At 34.8% G+C, this 18,294-nt stretch overlaps 1 protein-coding gene across 1 annotated transcript in view; it reads right to left on the reverse strand.

Moving 5' to 3' along the window:
* The window catches only part of LTBP2 (latent transforming growth factor beta binding protein 2), a 110,864-nt gene that overhangs the window by 25,323 nt on the left and 67,247 nt on the right, over positions 1–18,294 (reverse strand). The window contains exons 11-21 of the mRNA XM_032238283.1: positions 17,848–18,012; positions 16,374–16,607; positions 15,499–15,518; positions 14,325–14,364; positions 11,481–11,579; positions 10,032–10,157; positions 9,523–9,651; positions 7,773–7,892; positions 4,730–4,855; positions 4,231–4,356; positions 789–911 (exon numbers count right to left, since the gene is read on the reverse strand). Of these exons, the coding sequence (XP_032094174.1) occupies positions 789–911; positions 4,231–4,356; positions 4,730–4,855; positions 7,773–7,892; positions 9,523–9,651; positions 10,032–10,157; positions 11,481–11,579; positions 14,325–14,364; positions 15,499–15,518; positions 16,374–16,607; positions 17,848–18,012 (1,308 nt within the window). The remainder of the gene's footprint in view (positions 1–788; positions 912–4,230; positions 4,357–4,729; positions 4,856–7,772; positions 7,893–9,522; positions 9,652–10,031; positions 10,158–11,480; positions 11,580–14,324; positions 14,365–15,498; positions 15,519–16,373; positions 16,608–17,847; positions 18,013–18,294) is intronic.

Below are 18,294 nucleotides of genomic sequence, written 5' to 3' on the forward strand. Positions count from 1 at the left end.
AGAGAGGGAAAAGAGAGAGAGGGAAACAAATTAGAGAGAGAAGGGGGAGAGGGAAATGAAAGAGAGCTGAAGGGAGAGAATGAGAGAGAGAGAAAAGAGAGGGAAACAAATCAGGGGGAAAGAAAGAAAGAGAAAAGAAAGAAAAAGAAAGAAAGAAAGAAAGAAAGAAAGAAAGAAAGAAAGAAAGAAAGAAAGAAAGAAAGAAAAGAAAGAAATTTTCTCAGACCTATGGTGAAAGCAATGGCAAGCTAGATCTCTTGCCAAGAAAACTGTAGTTTGCCAGAAGACACAAATTGGAAGCAAGTCTGATTTTTTAAAAAGAAAATAACAGAGATGGCAAAAAAATGCATCTGAAAATAAGATTATTTATAATTTTTGGATAATGTATTATATTGTCAAACTCAAAAGGTTTTTGATACTTAATTGTCATCATCATCATCATCATCATCATCATCATCATCATCATCATCATCATGATCTCTCTCTCTCTCTCTCCTTCCCCCTCTCGGAGGGACTATCGTCCCTTGTGGAAAACACAACAAGGAACTCCTCGGCTCCTTGCTCCCCCCCCAATCTCTTTTTTTGTTATTGTTGGCCACTGGTGGTCACCGTATATGGCCCTCGGCGCTACACTCTTGCCCGCCACCCCTTCAAAATGCGCAAGGACGGGACAAAATGGCACGGATCCTTTTATTAAAATCTCCAGTATTACAAAGGCATTTTAATAAAAAGATTGTGATGACGTCAGTGCCTCACCAGCCATAAACCTCACCGCATGTCACTTTTACCTTCACATGTGGTCCCATTGAAAAGTTCAAATCCTAGTTGACAATGACATGTGTAGGATCCTGGTGTGTTTAAGCACTCTCCTTCTAAGCAGTAAATGTTTGGGTATTCACATTCATTACTGTCTGTTCAAGGAAAGGAAGACATGATTAATGGAAAGTAACACCAATTAGGGAAGAAAAATTCCTTATAGGCACAAGCTTAGACTTTTTTTGTGTTTATTTTAAATGAAAAAAAGAAACCTAACTACAGGGTACCATTGCTGAAACTATTAGCAGAGAAAATTTATGCATTCTCCTGCCCAGTTCATATTAAAAGTGTACTGCAAATGCTTAAGAATATAACCAAGCACATATTCTATTGCTAAAGATGTTCTATCTATAAGATTTTCTTTGGTGCATATTTTAATGAGTTTGGATCTTCTGAAAATACACTATATTGCCAAAAGTATTCGCTCAGCCATCCACGTAATCAGTTGTGAGCGAATACTTTTGGCAATATAGTGTATATTGATCAAGTATCAGTGTGTGTGTGTGTGTGAGAGAGAGAGAGAGAGAGAGAGATCCCTGTGACTATTCACTGTGTTACATATTAACTTATGCCAACACCAAGTTCTTCTAGCTTAAACATAGAAAGACATCAGCCTGAAAGGAAAATGTGACATTTTCCTGCAGCACAGATCAGTATATGAAGGTATTCATGCCTAATAATCAAATTGTGCTATTGTTGACTATGAACAAAATGAAGTAGCATTTCTTAAATTTTGTGAATCTGATTTACACACACACACCTCACTGTGTGTGCATCAGTTTATTTGTAAAGTAATATAAGGACTCTCGTCTTTAAGGGCTACTCAAACACTGAAAAGCAGCATGCTAAGGTTTGCCATTGAATAAATATCAACAAGTAGTTGCAATTATTCTCAGTCACTTAATGAGTATTCAATGATATACAATACATCAAACTTTCCTACAACATGTGTTTGGCTTGGATTAATTTTATATGTGTACTTAAAATAGCTCACCTATAAATTAAAAATGTATTATATAGTTCTAAGAAACAAGGATGGTCTGCCAAAACCATTGTTAATATGCTTCATTTCCATTTGTCTATTGTTAAGGGTATAACATATTAATAATGTATTTGTATAATGTGACATAAATGTATACTAGCTTCATCTAGTATATCACAGGGGCGTGTTTTGTGGTCATTCTTTCTTTTTGATTTCTTTGATCTGTTTCCAGTATTAAGGATTCCAAGTTTGTTCCCAGCCACACTCAGCTTGATAACTGTAAGGAAATACTTAAATCTAAAGTAGTAGCTGGAAAGAAAGATAAACATTAACTTTATTGTCACTCTTAATCATGAACTAACAATACAAGTAGTGTCCTTTCAAATCCAGAGCCATTTATTAGCTATATACTATTACCGTATATAATGAAGTACCTGCCAGTTCTTCCTCTATGTTGGAAATCCTTGGATAATTTGCATTTGCAAATTAGATTGTCCAGGCATATTTTTTAAAGTGTACACCCAGAAATATAATGTGAAAACTGTTCTTTAATAAAATTATTATGTATGTAGAAGTCTCTTTATGACAATATAAACCTCCATACTTATACAGTTGTGCTGTGTTGCAAACACTCCAGAGAAAATTGATAACGTTAAAATAGGAATTAATTTATACATATTATACATTTCTAGTTTTGAATGATAAAATTCTCCGTATTTTATTGAAACAATATCATTCAGGTTATACAAAATGAGTACAGGTAGTCCTTGATCTACGACCACAACTGAGCCCAACATTTATGTTAAGTGAGGCAGTTGTTGTAAGTAAGTTGCACCCCATTTTACAAATTGCTATGGTTTTTAAGTGAATCATGTCGTCCTTAAGGGAATCTGGCTTCCCCATTGATTTTGCTTGTCAGAAGCAGCTGGGAAGGTTACAAATAGTGAAAACATGATCCTGGGGCAGTATAACCGTCATACATACATGCATGCATGCCAGTGGCCAAGCGTCTGTATCACATGACTATGGGGATGCTGCAACAGTATGAAAGACAATCATAGGTCACTTTTTTAGTGCCATTGTAATTTTGAACACTGAATGAATGGCTGTAAATCAAGGAATACATGTATAATTTTATTAACTACATAGTTTTCAGGCGGATGTTTCTACATGTGTAAAACATGTCTGATTTACTGTATCAGAGAACAATTCTAGCATAGGAGGGATATAAAAGAAACAAAAGCTATTATTAAAACATGTAGGCAATTATTTTATATAATTAGTTTCTATAATCCATGTTTTCTCAATTTAACTCTTTATATGTTGATATGTGATACTTTTAATTGGAAAACTCCTGGAATTCCTATTGAGGTCAATTTTCCACATATTTCTATTCTTGTTTTCCAAAGCTACTTCTTCAAAGCAGTAAGCAAAAATAAAAAGCAATTAAGCATTGTTAATTTTATTATTTCTAATAAACTTAGTGTAACTTACCTAAATTTAGTTTTTAAACTGGTTTTCAGTGCAACTTTATTTTATTTCACATTTTATTTGTTATACTTAATGGCATATTTATTTATTGGCATCATAACCTAATTATTCTCTCATGGAAAACTTGTGGGAGGATTTGATATTGAAAATCCAGTCTGGCACTTGATGTCTCTGTTGCCATGGTCCATTAAATGCCCAGAGTATGTGGAGACCATCCAATTAAATAAATGTCCCTCTCATCCCTCTCAACTCAAAACATAGGAGTTTACATTTTTCACTGAATAAAATGATGATGATATTTGCATTTGTGTGTGAGCTCTCAATTTTTCCATTTTAAAGTCCTTTTTAAATTAAATTCTATAAGAAAACGGATGGAAAATTAACCATTTTCGATAATTATTGGATGACCACTAGGTGACAGCAATAAAATGCAACAAACTATAGCACTTTCCTTGTCACTGACTGATTTCCAGAGTTTTTCACTACTGATCCGGTAGCCCTTAATGTCTGGTCTTCTAATTTACAACTTTAAAAACAAAACCAGATTATCCTATTTAATCACACTGAATAATCATGCCCTTCTTTCTTTCATTCTCCTGACCCATTTTCTTGTTCTTCTCCAAACTGACCTAATTTAGTGTAATGAATGTTATCTGCAAAGCTGCAACCAACTCATTAATTAATACATTAATCACTGCCAAATATTTCCAATCCCAATATCTTCAAGTATTTCATAATAGCCTGCCAAGGTTGTGAACAGTAACCTGGGAAAAACAGGATCAATAATCTACAAAATGTTTTCCTCTAGGTGATGAATCTGGGAAAGGAAAAATCAATCCAGATCATAATCACTATTTCTTCTGCTTTTAAATGCACACAGGTCTAATGTAAGCCAAGTGTTTCAGTCATTCAGCCATGAAGAATGAAATCAATATTATTACCTTCACAAGACTGTCTGTTAGATGAGAGAACATAACCTATTTCACAAGCTTGGCAAGTGAAGGAGCCTGGTGTATTAATGCAGATTCCCTGTGGGCAGGCCATGTGTGAATTGCACTCATCAATATCTAGAAAAAAGAACAGAGTTTCCCTGACATAGAATAAGGAACAAGAAAAAGCTCAGAAAATCTATCCAATATATGATTCAAAAGCTTATCAGGCAAATGTCTCTAGCATTTCCTGAACGGTGTATAAAAATGATGTGCTACATCCAATTATTTCTTCATATCAAGTAATATTCACTATTTACTGTTTATATACACAGCTTCCAATCAGTTTTCCATTAATTTTAATCAATACGTTATTCAGATAACTTGATTTCTATGACCATAACAAAAGCTTGTTATTTATAAGACTATATAATCTTCCGGATTAGGCTAATATACCTTTTTTAGTTAATCAGAAACTTATCCTTATCATCATATCAAGCCACTTATATACCTTCACATGTTCTCCCATCCATTGATGCGATATAGCCATTACCACAATCCACACAAGAAAAGGAGCCCTCGGTGTTGATACAGCGTCCTCTGGGACAGATGTTATAGGTTGTACATTCATCAATATCTATGACAAACAAGAGAAACTGAATTTTGAGTTGATGTCACTTGGCAGAGCAACAACAGAACATAAAGAGCCCCTTATAACTTTCAACAAATGATGCTATAGGCAGAAGGACAATGTGTGCAAAAGTTATCAAGAAATAACTATACCCAGAATAAGATTATTATTAGACACTTCATGAAGTTATCCAAAAGCATGTGGAAATTATATTAAGGGGTCTTAATATATCTGGCTCAATGAAATTAAGGAATAGAACTTCAATGCAGAAAATAATAAAGTTGAAAAAAATGTTAATTTCTTTCTAACTACTGATGGGCCTGTTATAGTCATTAGATTATTATGAACTTTTTACTTATATGGAAACATAAATTTATGATCATAAAGGGAAAGGCCTTGTACAGGGACAAGAGGAGCTGTATATTGGTACACATTAACTATGAAGGGGAGACGACTACAGTTTATATTTTCACTCAAAGTAACCAGCAAAACTTTACCTATAATCTTTCATCCTATGATATTTAGATTAGATACTCAACTGCAGACTGCCAGTGTTATTACCAGTTAAGCTTACTTTGATGTTTTTTGAAACCCTTCTCTTGTTTTTCTGCCATTTAATCATTGATTCATTTGTTGTGAACATGTTATACCACGAAGTGCAGTCTACCATCAGTTTCTTGTAATGGTTGATGGGTGGAGATGATTGTTGATTTAAAAAAAAGCACTCATCTATCTTTGTGGTTTATTGCTTAACCAGAACCATCATTTTCCTACAAAGTTCATATTCTGGTTCTTATCCTGTGCCATATCCTAATTTGGTGAACTTATTTATACAGATCCAAATTAAGGTTTTGCTACTTCTGTTTTCTGCCTGAGACTGTCTAATGAGACAGGCCTCTGCCACTGACAGTACCGAGCAGGGTTGAGTCAAGACTAGTCACCGCTAGGCTCCTTCTGTCATTACCTAAGCAAAATAAAGTAAAACAATAACAACAAAAACAGGTTTTGCATAAGCAAAACATACCAGCTCCCAGATTACCAAGGGAGGAAGCATAACTTGATCCACTAATCTACTTACCTTGTGGTAAAACAGCAAGGGCCAGGGAATTTAATTACTCCGCTAACTGTCAGCTAAGTAGTCTGACACTTCAGGCAGAACTACTGAAGGCAATTCTAAAGCAATTCTAAAAGACAGCTCTTCTCTGTCCAGATCTTTAAAGAAACTTCAGAATGGAGGAGAGGCCTGAATTGGGGTTAGAGGGATGCTACCTTGTTTTTCACAGAGTCACAGAGATACTAACTTGATTGATTAAAAAAATAAATAGCAGCCAGAAATGCTGAATAGCAACATAAAATTATGATCATAAAGGGAAAAGGTCTTGCCCTGGGAGAAGAACAAAGGGTAACTTGACTTTGGTTCTTTTTGTCATGGGTGGTGAGGCTTAACTGATTTTAAAATTCTGAGGATAAGGGGGGGGGTCACCTAATGAAGGGGGAGAAACACTATCTTGCTTTCATCTTATGTCCAAATGTTGCTCATCTCCAGTTTCAACTTGAAGTTTTGCTGTGTTGACTGCAACAATTTAATTTCAACAAAATAAGTAAGCAAAAAAGCTTAATGACTTAATGGTAGGGGAAGTCACTCTGAAGCATTTCAGCCTTGCAGCAATTAAGCAGGTATGTGCAAAATATAAAACCAGAATTTGTTGATTTCTGATAGACTTACTCAACACTGTTGACTTAATGGTGGGTTCATATATCAACTACTTGTCTTGGGATAGAGTTTGAGACATCACACTATGCAAAGTGAAATGTTCTAGCAGTTTAACTTCCAAAGAAAATAAACAAGGCCAAAAGTAACTCCTTCTCAATGTTTGCAACTATAATTTCATTTAATCTTTCTAATCTGTCCAGTATTGGGGGTAATTGGCTTTGAGGCCTGTAGAGGTTTCTGCTGTGACACAGAGATAATGCAATTATGATCTTAGCAGAGATCTTCATAGCACTGTGAGCAATGCAAGGTTAGATTTGCAAGGAAATTAGGAGAAAAATCCTTGACATAATCAGAGGAAATTAGTGCAACATACAGGAAAGAAAAATAAACTAAACTTTTTAGAATTGTTTTGTTAAAGAAAACAATATAGCATAGAACTGAAAAACTGAAATATAATTTTTTTCATATCGATTTTTAATTTTTATCTTACTTTTGACCTAAACTCTTTAGTGGAGAAAGGATTATATTTCAGTGAAAAGGCATATCTTTTACTTGCAGGAGATCCCACAGTGAGCCTCCACATTTTTAATTTGGAAAAAAAAATTGATGGGAAAAATCTCTGTCCAGTATTTGGGGGAGCCTTGCCTGTTTGAATCAATAAGCTGTGTTGTATTAGACATTTTCGATAAGGCAGTTTGTTTTATCATAAGCCAGCATTACTAGATATCAGCCATTCTTTGGAACAGGCGAAATACTGAGATAGAAGTGCAGGTAGTATTTTGAATAATCTACATTTTTTTGGTTCTGGAGAAAACCAGTTATGATGGAAACATCTTCAGAGACACATGATTTAAACCAATATACATAAGTTGCAAAGGGAAGTCAGAATATAAAAACAGCACTATTTTGCATTTTCCTTCTTTCCAGAAGAGGGCAATCTCTGTTTAGCAGATTCCTTACTAGCATTACTTCACACATCCTATTTATTTGTAGCCAGATAAAAGTTAAATCTGAATGAACATAATAAAAGTGACCTTTCTAAATGAGCATATTCTCTTCTAAAGACACAAGTCGCATTAAAAAGCTGAGATGAATCGGTAAGGAATGAATTTATACATGTCAAGTATTTTGAACTACTTGGCAAGAAATATCAAAACTAGCTATGAAAGGAGAACATTTCAGAAAAGCAGAGGTCTTTTGCAAACTCACCTTCACACTGTCCTTTGTGATTCAGGAAGTAGCCTATTTTGCACTCACAGTGATACGAGCCAGGTATATTGATACACTGCCCTCCATGGCAAACATCTGGTTGGTCACACTCATTTAGATCTGTTAATTCACAGCAACATGCTCTTCAGCAAAAATGATCAGTCCAGATTGCTATGATGCACCATGGTCAAGTACTTAGCTCATATTATCCTTTTAATACAGCATGTTTAAATTGGAATGACCAGAGCAAATCATCATACTTTAAAACACACTATGGAAAAATCTAGTGCTCTGGTGAAATCTATAATACTGGGGAAAACAGAAGGAAAGAGAAGAGGAGGACAACCGGCAGAAGGTAAATGGACTCAATCACAGTGGCAATAAGACCAAAATTGGGCAAACCGAAGAACCAGGTTGGGCACAAATTGCCCTGAAGAAAGTCTATGTGCCTCTAACAGTTAGCACTGACTTGGTGGCATATAATCCATCAATAATTAACATTTAATCTAATTTGCATATTTCAAAATGTAAATACTTCTGCAAAAGTATGCAGAGACAAAAGTTTTTAGATACATATCATACTATTGCTTTTCTGTTCATTTGCTTCCATATTTAATGAAAGGTTTATTATCCTCTTTGTTATTTATATATTAAATCTGCTATCTATGTGCTATCATTATCAAAAGCATAGGGCAGGAAATTGAACATGATTTAAATTAATACAATAATAATGGCATGCAACAGCTAAACAATAAAATAAAATATGGCAATAAATTCTAGAGCACCCAGTTTTGTTCACTTCTTTAGATGTATGTATGGATAAGATGAAGGAAAGGTTAGTGAATTTTCTTGGCCACAAAAGATAAAAGAACTGAGATATGCAGGCAAGACATAAATAAAATAAAACATCTCTCGATAGATAGATAGATAGATAGATAGATAGATAGATAGATAGAGAGAGAGAGAGAGAGAGAGAGAGAGAGAGAGAGAGAGAGAGAGAGAGAGAAACATAGATACATAGATACATTAGATACATACATAGATAGATGATAGATAGATAGATAGATAGATAGATAGATAGATAGATAGATAGACAGACAGACAGACAGACAGACAGACAGACAGACAGACAGACAGACAGACAGACACTGTAGATATATAGAGTGAGAGAGAACCAATGAACCAAATTACTCTCATTTCCTGATCTTCCATGGTAGGCATCAGAAGACGGCATTACCAATATGTAGTTCAGTACATATGTAATTTGATTTGTGATCTGCATTAATAGAGCGGCATCTAGTTCTCAGGGTTTTTAAACCGCAAACAAATTTGCTTCTGTTTTCTTCAAAAATTTTCTCTAGCATTCCAGCTTTTAAATGTAACTTTCTCTTACGTACATAGGTTTTATTATGAACATTCCCTAAAAATCATTACGTAATGAAAATCTCCCTACTCTATTTGTTACTTAGTTTTTTAAAAGACAAATGTTCTTTTAAAACATTTGCAACGTCTTTTAAAAAAAATAAACATGCCCAGTTTATATTCCATTTTTGGAAACATTATACCTTTTCAGACACACCTAAATATAAATATAAATTTGTGACAGAAAAAATATATTCTAGAAGACTCTACCTGCTGTTGCCCTCAGTGGTAAAGAATAAGATGTTTGGTGAAACTTGCAGATATTTTCCCACATAAATAAATGGTGAATTTCTTTTACATTCTCTGATTTCATAGAAATATTTCTTACCCTGACATGTTTGCATGTTTTGTGAAGTGAGAATGCTATACCCAGAGAAGCAGATACAAGAATAAGAGCCTTCAGTGTTGACACAGTGACCCTTCCCATCACATGGATTTCTCTCACATTCATCAACATCTGAAACAAGAGGAGATAGTTAAAAACATTTTGAAACTGACCTCCCTATCTGTTCTGTAGTCACCCAACCAGCTTAGCCATTCAAATCCCACACAAGTGAAAAGTGTAGTTTGTAGAAGACGGAACTAAAAATCACTGATTAAAACTGTATGCATCATTTCTTGGGTTACATTCTTTATTTCCCAGTCTCTAACAACTTCTATGAGCCATGATGGCACAGTGGTTAGAGTGCAGTACTGCAGGCTGTACAGTACTGTAAAGCATTGTAAAGTGGTATATAAATCTAAGTGCTATTGCTATATTTTAAACTGTTTTTCTTATATACTCATACTGCCACAGACTACATTTCCACCATCAAACTAATTAAATAACTAAAATACCAATGCAGTAAGTGTGACTTGGATGCTGTTGATAACCAGGATAACACAAGCAGGTATATCCTTCAGGAAAGTTCACACAAGTGCCTGGCCCACACATATCAGGTGAAGAGGAACATGGATTTATCTCTAAAAAGGAAATAGAAAAATGTTGTCAGGGAACAAATAAAATGGCAATGTGCTATTGTCCCAAATCCAAGACAAATGTAAATATTTTTACCTTAATTAATGCAATTCATTTGTGCAAGACACAGCAAAGGCTATACTTAAAGGTAATCAGTACCATCAGTCTAAACACAAAATGTTATGCCCTGAGTTTGCCTGGTTTCTATAATTTATAAACCAAGATTTATAAAGATATATTCCTGTTTCAATAACTTCATTCTGGATTATACCAAACTCACTGGAGAAAATTTGGAATCAGCCCAGCAACATGCAAGAGCTCAAAAAACACCCACATCTCTCCATAGACTTCAAAAATCCCATCAACCAGCCAGCTCACAAACAAACCCATACAGACAAAAGAGTATTGAGACAGTCTTTGCTATGGGCTCTTTCCAAGAACGTTTTAGTGTAGAGCATAATGGCAGGGACAGCTCTCCCAGACATTGAGACAAGCCTGAAACAACACAGCTGCTATTATCCAAGCAGTAAACATATGTCTGCCTAAGGTCACAAATCTTCCCACTCCACCAAAAAAATGCCCATGACTCAACTTGTGTGACCTGGAATAAATGACAAGAGATACTCCATAGCCTTCCAATTCTGCCATTGTTGTTCTATGGTTGAAAAGTGTTGTTTTTCTATAACTCCTTCCCAGGTTTGATTGAAAAGGACTACTTGGCATATAAGCAGGATAGAAAGGAGTATTCTGAGCATTATCCTATTTTGTTACAGTTAATAGCTTCCAATCAGGAAGTTGCTGGCTCAAACAGCATCTTGGCCATGAACTTACAAAGTCTTTTGACAAAGCCTATTTTCCATCTTAGGGTCCCAACCTACAATATTGCAGTAATGATTCTGAGTTGTTAGATTGTTAAAATATGGTATGTAATGTGCTTGGAATACTTTTTTCTCCTCTCTCTTTCTCAATTATCCTGGGATTTGGCATAAAGATCTGCCCATTTTCATTTATTTCAGTGAAAAGAAGAATACTGCATCATAAGATGGTGCTTAGGGGTGATTACTAGTTTGAAATGTATTATTTATGATTACCATATTCAATATATATGAAAAACAATGTAAGATTTCATTACAGAGAAAAAACTACAAATGCTACAATCGATTTTAATATCACTTGTGAAACTGACATAAACTTTTTTAGATTAGCATCATGAAATTCTTTCGTTTGACTGTCTTGTGTGAACCCATTTGAAATGCAAAATCTCTTTACTTGCTGCACACTGTAATTGAATTATAAGAAATAATTTATTAGAAAATGGGTTAACATACCTGTGAATACTGTTGCTGTGTCTCTTGAAGCAGAAGTTTCATCTACAGCTACTGGAAATTGTTTGGCAGGAGAAAGGGAGGGATTCTCTCTTACATCCACTACAAAGGATATGAGAAACAGGCAAAAACTATAAACATATTAGACAAATAGCAGCAATCAACTGGACTCTGTAGTCTCATACATATCATTCAGTCCAACTTACTGCTGAATAATTCATATAGTTGAAAGATATAATAAGTCATCTAATCCAATGTAGCAAATCTACTCAAAATTATTTCTGCAGCAACCTCACAATGGACCAGCAAGGAGTTTTTTAAAAAAAAAAAAAAAAACAGACCATTTTTCCAAGGGAGAGAAGGAGAAATGGAGGAAGGATAATTATCTTCTTGTAGACATGAATGGAGTATTAGGTCCAGTTTTAGATGAATTGGCTCACAGGCAGAAAGGAAAACTTCCACAAAAGTCTTTCAATATATGGATGAATTAGCAATGTCAGAATAAGTTTCAGATGCATAGAGACTACAAAATGTAATGCCTCTTCAAAGGCTGCTGGCATCAATCACTCCAGGAATGAGATGTTCATAACCTTCCAGATCAAGGGAATTATCACCCTTCCCTCACCTGACACCCAGCTTGCCTATGAGCCAGGATATTTGACTAATATACTCAGAAAAAAGAGACCATGATCTTAACAATAGTCAAATACACATTATACAATATACAATATACAATATTAGACAACATGTATTGATAAAGCTTTGAAATACACATGACATACAAATGCATACTGCTTCTGGGGAAGTGGCAGACAGAAGATAACTTTTGCAAAAAGCTAAGCTGACATTTGCAGCCTTGAATAGGGAGCCAATGAGTAGACTGGCTCCTTTGACTCTTTTGGATAAGGAAAAGATGCATGATCACTTAAGCTGTTTGCCTTACATTTACTCCTTGTGAGGAGAATGCAAGACAGAAATCTTCAGTGGGTGGGAGATGAAAGAGACAAGGGAATTTGCCATAATTACTTCAGTCACAAATGGATCCTTTTTAAAGGCACTAAATTTCCACTTCCCTTGAGAACAACTTTCAGAAATTGTCTATTAAACGACTTCAAAGAAGTTAAACACCGTCAAAGTGACAAGGCCAGGTGACTGTCTTCAATCCTTAATATAAGAAAATTGATATCTTTCTTTATTTTACAAATATAAATGAACAGTGAAAAGCAAGACAACATTTTTTTTGCTATAGGAAGTTTTAAACTGATTAAGGGCTAAGAAAACATTATAATATTGGATTTTAAATATTAAGATTTAGTAATTAATCTTAAAGAATAAATGTACTTTTGGAAAAGAAAAACTGTACATTAGAAACAGAACAAGCCAGGTAACATAATAAATGTTCGGATATATGTTTGAGAACCTGAATTGCGACCTGCACAGAAACTTTAAATGAACTTTGTTATGTCTTCCCAGAAATAGTTTGTTCTCAGATGATGTTACAGTAAAAGATATGCAACAAAATCTATGCAGAACAACATGGATGAGAATTTGAGTAAGAATTTGTCATCAGTTAACAGTTACCAAGAAAATATTGGGTGAAGCTTTTAAAATTAAGAAGCAAATAAAAATGACAATCCCAGAGAGCAATTGGAGGAATTTCTTTTTGCTAGACTTATAAAAGAAGCTGCTTAAAGTATTGAATCAATTTCTAAGAAGAATCAATAACCATCTCAACGGATTAAAGTGCGAGATTATTTTATGTAAAGAAGGAACACAAGGTTGGTTTATTTTACCAGGCTTAAAAGGAAAAATGTTGCTATTTGGGGTGGATTTTTTTAATTGTGCTGATATCTGGACTGGAAAAACATTGTTTATTAAATTTTGTTACATTAATGTGGTGTTTTGAGTTTTTTTCTCCTTCAGTTACTTTATATATCCTAGTATGACAGAATTTAAACTAACTCGCTATTTCACTGTCTTTTTATTTAAGTAAATAAGTTTTGGTAACTTGCTCTTTTTAAAGGAAATATCCTTCTTTACTATGTTACATTTTTTGTTTGTATTAGGATACTGGGATTACTTTATACTTGTTAAATGTATATTTGTTTATAGTTAAGATATGAAATGTTTATCTGGATATGTTGCTATTTGAGGAGGTTATCTTGATAGTGTTGGCATGTGGAATGGAAAAATGTTGTGCATTGGGTTTGTTTACAGTTAACATGGTGTTTAAGTTTTATTTCCATTAGGATATACTTTATGGCTTTTAAGTGTGGTTTGGCTTACAGCAGAAGAAAAATGTGAGACAGTTGGTGTAGTGGTTAAGGTATCAGGCTGGAAACTAGGAGATGGTGAGAGGTTTAGTCTTCCAAGTTTTTGGGCTTGTGCCTGGAGCTCACCCTTAGGGAACTTCTCAATACCAGATGTTGTTGAATTAGTATTGTCTAATTCTTATCATTAGATGGCATCCTTAAACTTCATAATGCATTAGAATTAGGATTTTTCAATTATTTTTATATGAATAAACTGCATATAGCATAATTTACCGATACCACTTTAAGAGTAATTGTGCTGTAAAAAGGAGTTAAAAAGATAATTCTGTAAAGTTAATCTCTTATAGACAAAAATAGAATAGATAAAATATTGCTTATTATCGTCTATCCAGTAGGTTCAACATCCAGCTTGCTTTTCCATCAGCAATAAGTATTCAGCAAATTATAGATTGTGTTTAGAAGATCTATTTGGTTCTTTCCCCCCACATATCAAAATAATCAACAACCTAAGAATTGCACTTTTTGTCATCTCACTCATAAACACCTATTTCAGCAAATGTACTTTGCAATTTACCTGGATTAGTATCAGTTTCTTGGGTAACCTCATCTGTATCCTATGAACAAAGCATAAGTACAGTGACTGTTCATAAAGTATATGTAATTTACATAGAGATGAATTCCAACCGATCTAAGAATTTTCTTTTTCAGCAATTTCCTTTTAAATATATTGCTGGGTAAGCATATTAGGTGGATAGTCTAATTTTATATGAACCTAAATTCAGTTTGATATGAAATGATACATGGGAGAGAGGGATGAGGGAGGGGGGAGACCAATTCTTGTTGCTTACTGATTATTCAGGCTTATTTCACTGCCAGCAATGCACATGTCTATAAATAAGCTATTGTTATCTTTTTAGCTATTGCTAATTTCCCCTTAGAGTTAATCAACTTAGCTTGTAACCATTCTCAGCCATCACTACAATGAATTTCTTCTTGTCTCTTCAGAACTTGTTCCTCCCTGGAAATCTGTGATGACTAGATCAACCTTTCATCATTTTGTTTCACTCATTAACTTGTCTCCCTCTTTGATCCTATGAATTATACAGAACTTGTACCTCTAAAATTGCCTATGTTCATCTTTGCTTATTAGCAATTTTCTCCTTCTTTTTTCCACCAATACTAACCACTTCCTCTCAGCTCCTTGGCCCATTTGGCCTGCCTCCCTTCCCCATAAAAGAGAGACTCACTCTCTCCTGCCCCCACTCTCTCTTAGTGAGAAATTTACAATTCTATATTTTTCATCAGATTAGGCTATTGATGCCACCTGCCCAATGACCTTTCTGGTGGTAATGACACTACAAAGGGTAAAAATATCTCTCTTCCTCATCATTGGCAAGCTGTAGAAAAACGATGAACAAATTGTTGCTGAATTTAGTATGAACTATTAAAAATCATCCTATTTGATTAATACATTATTTTTCAAACTTTCTATTAAAATATAATTTAACTAGTCTCTATTCTGCACTACACGAATCAATATACTACTTTTACAAGATCGGTCTATTATTTTTAGGTTGAATATTACACCACTTGCTCTTAGTTTAATCTACCTCATAAGTTTTTACTTTGAGGAAAAGTAGGAGCACTGTGTGCACCATCTTAAATGACTGAATGAGAAGAAAGATGCAAATCTAACAATAAAGAAATCATCTCCCAAATGTAGATTTACCAGTAATTTTTTTACTCACCTGATCCTCTGAGGATTCAGCTGTAAAATGACAAAATGTTATTAGAATATAGGGTGTTTTTGAATGCCAAATATATTTGCAAGTGAGAATTGCTAACCCAGTTGTAACAAACCCATTTCCTATTCTATATAGCTTTTCCATTTTTGAAGAGTGCCATTATTTCCCCTCAGTCATCTTGCCAGATTCTTTAATTGCTCCTTTATAGAGCTTGGTTTCCAGACCCTTCACTATCCTGATAGGTCTCCTTTTAACTTGCTCCAATATATCAGACCCTTAATGAACTATAGTGTCCAGAACAGACCATAACATTCCAGGTTGGAGTTTTGCTGGGCCAAATGGAACACCTACTTCCTATGATCTGAACTTAGTGTTCCCATTAATGTGCTGCAAGATAGAATTAGCCTTTTGGCCACTGATTCATAATATTGGCCCATATTTAATTTGCGGTTGACAACATCCAGATCCTTGTGCTATTGCCAAGTCAGATTTCCCCATCTGATATGCGTACTTTTTATTTTTCCCACTCAAAAGCAGAAATTTACGTACCTCCCTGTTAAATTTTATCCTATCCATTTCCTCCCACTGTTCAATCCAGTTTAGATCTTTTTTAATCTCTACTCTTTCCTCTAAAATATTAGTCACATCTCCCAATTTTGTGTCACTGTAATTATCTTCATCTGATATTCTGTTTTAAATATGAAGTGTAGTGTGAATATCATAAATAAAAAATAAGTAAAATTGATTTTTTTATTAAAGTATCTTAACTCACAATAAATTATTCATTGAAATTAGGGCCTGGAAGACAATCATTTTGGAAAAGTTCAAACTGAATTGTGTGACACCTTCAAAATTACCAAAAAATGTGTGACGCTTACCTTTTCTTGCTGGTATGTCAGTTGGGTAAAAAATATCTATGGCATCACCTTTCAAAACTTTTTGCACTTCCTTCTGTCTAATTGTCCCGTTAGACATCTGATCATCATGTCCCCTTTGCTTCTCTGAGCTGAGTGAGGGCAGTTCATCAACTTCTGCTTTCCTCAAGGACATCCGAATGTCTGAATTAGCGTAAGTGTAGCCATGGCCTGCTGGACAGATTTCCTTAAAAGTTTCTGTAGCCAAGAAACCAAGAAAAGTAGCCAAGTACAAGATTTGATTTAAACAATACAAAGAAAAACTAAAGCTACAAAAAGAATATGATGTGTCTGGGATTTACCATCACAAATAATCTAATTCAATAGTAGTAGTGGGTTTTTTTTTCAGTTATATATATAAGATGTGTGGGGACACATATCTTCTCTGTTAAAGGTGTCTATTTAAATAACTCCTATAATCAAAACATTGCAGGAAAACAAGTGTAGGTTATATATACTTGGAACCAAAATTGAAAAATGGATGTCATCAGCAGGAAAAATGTAATGTTTGCAGAGTTGGATGCAACCTCCTGTTAACTGAGAAACTGGTTTTTCAGTGAGAGCAGTCAAGAAAACACAATGACACAGAAATTCTCATTCTGTTCCTTTCTATGCTGCTCAGAGTCATATATATACATATGTCTCAATTTCAACCAAACTTGGTATACAGATGAGTTATTTTCTGGAAAAAAAATACTGTGGGGGTAAGACACCCCTAACACCCCTCGGGGTGTATGTTCTGTTAAGATACAGCCTGCTGTGCCTTAAAATGGATTCTGCTGTACTAATGACTTCTACTGTACAGCGCAGTAGAGTTGCCATGGTAACAGCTTTACAGTACTCCATAAGGGGGCTCACTTTGGTAAGGGGGAAAATCCAATATTAGAAATTATGTTTGGTCTCAACATTTTCCCTCTATAAACAAATATCCGAGCAATGCTGGGTTATCAGCTAGTTTAATAATAAACAAGCAAACAAATAAAATTGCATGAGGATGAAGAGAACCATGGGAAAGAGAAAACTCTTCCTCTAACATAGTGTTTTATGGCAGCTCTTCTTATAGCAATCTTTTTCCCTCTATTGGCTGCCAGATTAGTGGCAGCTATATCTCCCCTCATTCCTCATAATGGAGTTCGCTGCCCAAATATACAGAAAGGCATCAATCTATACATTGAGAAGTCATATATCTCTATTTCTTCTACTTTGTTATGCTTCGGTAGGTTTTTTGAACCCTGAACTCCTCACTGCATATCCTCACTGACTTGAGGCAAGTTTCTTTGGATGGCAAAAAGCCAGTCCTCTGTATATACAACGCTTCTGAAACCCAGTTTTGGCAGAGAACATGATGATAGCGAAACATTTAGCGCAATCACAGGATTTAACATAACTGGACAAAACTAGAAATAATATGGTTCAAACAAGAAAGCCGAAGTCTTACCAGAGCCCAACAATGGGCATATCTCACAATTTCTCCCCCATCCTTGGCCAACACGACTACAGCAGCAGATCTGTTTGGTGATCTGCTGATTAAGTGGTAGTGTACACATTCCTCTTATCACAGAGCGATAGCATGACCCTTGTTCTGTTGAAACTGCCTTGTCCGCTGAAACAAAATTATGGATTTTTCATCTGGTATCAATTTTTGAAAATTCAAATAAAAGCACAGAATCTTTGTAATTCAGGGAGATCTCTGAAGTTAATTTCCCCATGCTTGGTAGGGTTCTTGTCCAGATAAAAGGCCATTTTCTACCCACACACACACGCACGCACAAGCACACGCATGCACGCACGCACACAAACACTCACCACTTTGGAAACAGTAGTATTTACTTCTGAATAAGCAAATTCAGAAAATTCATAAATGTTCATACATTTTATTTTCCTA

The sequence above is a fragment of the Thamnophis elegans genome, chromosome 1 (assembly GCF_009769535.1).
Source record: "Thamnophis elegans isolate rThaEle1 chromosome 1, rThaEle1.pri, whole genome shotgun sequence".
In the NCBI taxonomy this organism is placed as follows: domain Eukaryota; kingdom Metazoa; phylum Chordata; class Lepidosauria; order Squamata; family Colubridae; genus Thamnophis; species Thamnophis elegans.